The sequence below is a fragment of the Populus euphratica genome, unplaced genomic scaffold (assembly GCF_000495115.2).
Source record: "Populus euphratica unplaced genomic scaffold, PopEup_1.0 scaffold4629.1, whole genome shotgun sequence".
In the NCBI taxonomy this organism is placed as follows: Eukaryota; Viridiplantae; Streptophyta; class Magnoliopsida; order Malpighiales; family Salicaceae; genus Populus; species Populus euphratica.
The window spans coordinates 1-6,098 of record NW_011504417.1 but is presented as its reverse complement, the minus strand read 5'-3'; the positions used below and the strand labels follow the sequence as shown (position 1 = coordinate 6,098).

Genomic DNA, 6,098 nt, shown 5'->3' with positions numbered 1-6,098 from the left:
CAAATATTTTTCTATCATATATTAATTAATGCCAGTATAAATTAGCTTATTTATCATTATTATTCCAGGTAATAGAAGCACTGATTTCATAATCAGAAAGGTTTAGTAAGGTTTTTCCCCAACAACGTTGCCGGGTGGATCATAGTTGCACCCAATGAAGGTTCCTCCAGCGCTATGAGTCACTTTAGCACATCCTAGGCGAACAGAGTTACCCCAAGCCACTTGACTATAGTGCCCACACTGCTGGCCAGAGGCACATGAGTTGGAGTTGTAGTCGTAGTAAGCCTCCTCATCAACCCCCTTTTTTACAGCATCCGTATCTGAATGGACAAGGTTGCAATCGCCGGCACGTTGGTTAGCATAATTTTGTGCATAGGCTTGCACTGTGGTGTCCCAGGTTAGATCTGATGTCTTCATTAGTTTCCATTCTTCGAATAATATCATAATCAAATCCAAATCATGGTTTTGAATATTTTATGCCAGCTCAGTTGTCCACATTAATTCCATTGCCAATTAAGTTTATATTGGTTTAATTTGAGGACATCCATGACCCTCTCTTTTTTTCTCCGATTGAGACCAGAATGATCACTTTGTTACAACCGATGACAAATTAATATACGGATCTTGCAGCAAGGCTGTACCCTAACTGTTCTAGTTGAGTTTTTCTATGTGATTTCAAGTTTTAGTATATATACATGTGATTCCGTGATATCATACATGTTTATTAGGGTTACAGTATGTCCAGTAAATCTAAAAATTAATTATCATATGCATAAGTTAGTTGGGATATTTCGAAATATCCCAAAAACAACATGAATTTTACATTATAATAAATAAGATTTATAAAAAGTTGTTTGTTTTTGCAATTAAAACTGTATTTTTAAAAGTAAAATTAGCATGAAAAAACATCAAAAAGCATAGTAAAAAAAAATTAGTACCCATAGAATCGCCCTTTTCTTTAAACACAAACATACAAGTAGATTTTGGTCCTGAATATTATAATTATGCAAACAAATCCTTCAATAGAAAAGATTTCATTATCTTCTTATATATTTTATTGTTTTTGTGGCTGACTACTAGCTAGAACTCCAAGCAACATAATTCAATACGGGCTTTGACCCTCAATGTTTCCAACAGGATCATAATTGCAAGTGACAAACCACCACCCGTTCTTGCACTTAGCTCTGCCACACCCTAAATGAACCGATTTGCGCCACACAACCTGAGTGTAATGGAGGCACTCGTCACCAACACATGAGTTGGTATCGTGGCTATAGAAAGGCTTCTCACTTGCCCACATTTTGACTGCATCCACTCCATTCAAGTTACCATAACCTTCAGCAATGTTCTCACCATAGGGTCCTCCTGAATGCTCTAATTCACACTTTTCAACCCTTGAATTTGCATACTTTTGAGCATAGGCTGCCACAGTGTTGTTCCAAGTAATTGGACCAACTCCTACTTCAGCACGAACGGCATTATGTGCATCGACATAGTCTTGGGGAGAATTTTGGGCTAAGGTGATGTTAACCGAGACGGATGCCATCAAGTATGCTGCTAATAAGAACTTGCTGAACCACATCTTCTTTCTCTATGCAAGGCAGAACTGAGAACAAGTCAGACAAGTGATCTTTGAGGTTCTTAATACAATGAAGTATAAGGTGTGTATTTATAGAAGGGGGAAAAAAGGTAGAAAAGTCATCACACGAATTAGATTTTCAAAAGGTAGAGATACTTTTATTTACGAGTGTAAAATGTCAGATCATCATCATTTTATTAATGTACACGAGAAAATAAGACAATTGATCAATCACTAATAAGCGGATACAACAAGGTATATAGAAAAAGCTAAGTAGGGCCGAGGATAACGATATTTTTGGTGCCTGCCTAATGACTAATATACCATATATCACCACACTTACATGTCTTAAGAGATTTCTAATTATTTCACATGTATAAAAATCAAATTGATAATAAGTTTGCGGGAATTGTTCCTATAATCTTCTATATCTAGCAAGATTTCTGTCAATTTAGTTTCGTTTTATTTATCCTCTGTCAAACAGTATGGTCTCCACATAACTAGGAGTATTTCATGAAATTCATTTCCTGGGAAATCCCACTGGGGTTAAGACAATCATTCTTCATTATCAGAGCATCATGATTCAAAAGGAAAGGAAAAAACACAAAATAAAAGTTTTAAAATCAGCAACAGCAATGATGCATGATTACAAGCTTCTTTGATTTGTCACTAGTTGTGAAGATTGCAGAGTTGTCAAATTACTATGAACAAAAGAACTCTTGTCAAGTTAGCATTTCGTGTACTAATGTAAAGAGTAATTCCGCCTACGTTAGTATTGTTTTTATCATCTATTTATCTTTTGGATTCGTGGTTTTATTTTATTTTTATAATGTTCATGATATGCTATCAATCATGTTCTTACAAGTTACTGAGAACTTTTTGTGGCGGTAATTGAGGAACCTGTAAAAGAGGGGAGAAAATCAAAAGAAGAAGATAAAATTGAAAGAGGACCATATAAAGAATAAACTCATGGATTTAACAGTGAGATCATGTGAATAGAAGTCGCTATCCTATCTTCCGTGTAACAAGCGACTGAGCTCACAATTGTTGCACTAAACATTTGAATATGCCCAGGTTAAGTCACTAGCAAACAGCACATGATGAGACCCAGCATTTCACGGATCCATTACAGAAGATTTCTTTAAGCAAATGACTTCAATTCATAGTATTCTTCGCATGTGAACTCAACTGTCGCACGTTTGAAAAGAGTGCTGCTAGAAAAAGTAATGCTTAGAGTATCAATTGTCATCTTTGTCTAAGCAAACAATGATATTTTCTACCCATGGGAGATTGATACCTGGGAGTGGCGTGCTTCTGAAACCAAATTCACGTTATCAGCGCAGGATTCTCAGCAGCCAAGAATTTATCGTCTTCGAAAAAAAAAAAAAGGCCTTCGAATTCTTGCTGATGATTACCTAATATTGAGCTCATTTTAATTATGCTTGTAGAAATGGAAATGTATGTTCCCGGGAGAACTTTGACAGTAAAGAAAACTTCTCATCTACTCTTCGCCGCAACAAAAATAAAACAAGAATATTAGATAAGGGATTTTTTTTTTTTTGTTTCTGTTTCTGTTTCTGTTTCGAGATAAGGGATTTACGTACTTGGTGACAAGGTTTTTTTTTAACTTAAATTTGAATACTGGGTTGAGTTTGTTTTCTTCAAGCATTAGGATAATAAAAATATTGTCTATTTTCTTCGTTTTAGTTGATTAGCACATTTAAATTAAAATATTCTTATTACCCAAACATGCTAAAATATCTAGGGTTTAATGCACTTACTTTACTGTACTGTTTTTATGAACTTTAAACCTGCTTCTCTAAGTTTTTTTTTTCCTCTTTTTCATTTTTGTCTTTTAATTTTATCTATTTTTATTTTTAATTGCAATCTCAATTTTTTTTAAAATAATAAATTTAATTAACTAGGTTATCAATTCATATATATGATTTGATTTTAAACTTGAATTATATAGCTTTTTTATTTTTTCAGTTACGCACTCATAATTTTTTTATCAAACAAGTTAATTTTTCATCAATTAAATTAATTAGGCAACGCTAAGAAAATTTTAAGTTAATATTAATTTTCACATAACATAATTTTAAGTTAATATTGGACAAGAAGTTAAGTATAAAGATTTTAATATTAATCCATTTTATAATAATAATAAATAATTATCCATATTTTGTACAATTTTTAATTATGTTTAAAAAAATTTTGATCACGAGTTGTAAATTAGTTATAGACTAAGGTAAATAAATAAAATGCGGCTTGGTTTTTCTAAAAAGAAAAAGAAAAGATGCAGCTCAGTTGCTCGGGCAGGCCTTTAGCCCAATTTCGCTGAGTAAACAAGATTTTCAGTTATGGGCCGAGAAATGGAGAGAATTCCAACGTTCCTTGCAAACCAAGGGCTTGGTCCACAAACATGTCCAAGGCCTCGTGGGCATTAAATAGACCCAAAATAGGTTCAGCTAAAGGAATCGGCCCATAGTAATGAGCCTTAAAGATGCAGAGCTAATAAGCCCTACTATCTTCTCAAAAAAAGAAGCCCTAATATCAATTCAGGCCTGCTAATTTGAATACAACTTCTTTGGGTGTGTCGCATCCATCCTCCTCTTATTAACTGCTAAGTTCTCACGGCTACAATTGAAAAAGATTCATGAAACAGAGCCCACTCACTTGGTTGGATGACACTCTGCGTTAAATTCCAGTTGCTTAGGACGGTGTTCTGGCACATTAAAATCATAAAAAAACACATAAATAAACTAAAATAAATTTTTTTTCCAAAAGAAATGACGAAATGATAGTTTAACTGCTGCTCGGAATAGCCTCCGGATCACTCGTGAAGCTCTCCTTTGCTAGGTTAAAATTAACCCGCTTTCAATGGGAAAAGCTAATAACAACTTTGTGGTTGATAACAAAGAGGAACCTGGTTAAGTGAAACACGTTCTTCTCTGTTTTCATTGCTTAACCATACTTCCCTTTTCTTTTCTTTGGAAGGGAGAGATTATAACGGGCAAAAAATGGGAAACCACCACTAATGGTGGGAAGGCAAGAAATGACGACCAGCATGGGCTGAACATTTTGGTAGCACAGCTAGCTAGTCAATAGAAATGCCACAACTTAATGCGGCACCACCATATATAGGTCATAGTTGGACATAAATACCCAGAATGATCTCTGTTTGCTAGGTCTTGTGAAGCCATTTAAAGCCTGCCTTTTTTCTCTCTCCTCCCTCTCTTTGTATATATTTTTGATTGACCAGCAGTTTGAGACAAACTAGGAGTTTCTACAGTTTCTCTCCTCTTCCTTCCTTCCTCCCTTAAGGTGTGCCACCTTCTCGTTCATGTCTCTATGGTTTATAGCTACTGTAATTCTTAACTTCTCCAAGTCTTTGCATTCCTTTTTATCACTTCATTTATGTTCTACCGTATTCTTGCATTAAGAAAGAACAAAAATCATGACTTCACGCATTTTGTGCATGAGATTTTCACAACGCATTAATTGAAGAAATTACGATGCATTATTGTCTTCTCAAAAAAAAAAAAAAAAAACATGGATCCTATTCTAAATTACTTGCGCAGGGTTTTTGAAAACCTTAATCATAAAGAGGACGTTGTGTGCTTGGATAAAGTTAAGGAAGACTTCTGAGAATTACGTTACATAATGATAATGTTGATATTACATAATCTTTTCTTATTTATGTGAAATCACAAAAGAGTAAAAAAGAAAAACGAGCTGTTCTATTACAATGTCTTACAGGGCATATTGTAGAGGGCTCGGGGCATTGTTTCTTTTACTCCCTTCTCCTTTTCCACGTAGAAATGGCTTGTTGACTTGAGCTCCTGCCAATGATTAATTTTCTAAAAATGTTAATTTCATTGGTGCATTCTATTCCTGTTTGTTTAGAGATCTATATTTAGCTTGCAATTTTCTAAACAGTGTTTCCTCATGCAATAAGGATTTGTGCCATTATGTGATTGCCTCTGTATGTGAAAAAGGGTTGAATTTGTGTCACTGTGCGATTACCTCTGTATGTAAAAAAGGGTTGAACTTGGACGTGTGAAATGAGTTTGTAGCTATATTTTAGCAGTTTGTGCAACTTGGTTGCAGAGCTTGTTCTTCAGGCACCAATGGCTTCATCAACCTCAGGCCCAAAAAAAGTGCTGTCAAGGTTCCGCCAAGTCGTTGGGCTATTGCTTCCAGAGTCGAAATCTACACCGCCGCCACCTCCACCTGTTAGCAGGTACTGGCAGTACTTTTTTTTTTTTTTGCCCTTTTTTATTATATATATAATAAAATCAATTTTGCACATGCTAAAACCTCAAGGGCTTGGCCAATTGATGATGGTCCCAGATAAGCCTCTTCCACTATCATTCTTCTTCCCTAGAGAAGTTTTTTTAATGTCTTCTTCTTTATTTATCATGAATAGAACAATTTGTATGGACCTCATGAGTTAAACTTAACTTACTGTTACAAACAAGATTTTAGTAGGGTTTTTTTGAATTACAAAACATGCTCC

General features: G+C 34.8%; 2 protein-coding genes across 2 annotated transcripts; both read right to left on the bottom strand.

Annotated features, from left to right (window-relative positions):
• Nucleotides 1-21: 21 nt before the first annotated feature.
• LOC105120070 (pathogenesis-related protein 1B-like) lies at nt 22-417 on the bottom strand. The gene has a single exon (XM_011018254.1). The coding sequence runs from the start codon at nt 415-417 to the stop codon at nt 103-105; it is 315 nt and encodes a 104-aa protein (XP_011016556.1). The 3' UTR covers nt 22-102.
• A 585-nt stretch (nt 418-1,002) lies between these two features.
• LOC105120068 (basic form of pathogenesis-related protein 1-like) lies at nt 1,003-1,915 on the bottom strand. The gene has a single exon (XM_011018253.1). It carries the CDS (start codon nt 1,580-1,582, stop codon nt 1,103-1,105), a length of 480 nt encoding a protein of 159 aa, XP_011016555.1. The 5' UTR covers nt 1,583-1,915; the 3' UTR covers nt 1,003-1,102.
• Nucleotides 1,916-6,098: the final 4,183 nt, after the last annotated feature.

Bases quoted from the DNA above. Each gene is read 5' to 3' on its own strand.
- LOC105120070 (XM_011018254.1), bottom strand. From the start codon at position 417: ATGAAGACATCAGATCTAACCTGGGACACCACAGTGCAAGCCTATGCA.
- LOC105120068 (XM_011018253.1), bottom strand. From the start codon at position 1,582: ATGTGGTTCAGCAAGTTCTTATTAGCAGCATACTTGATGGCATCCGTC.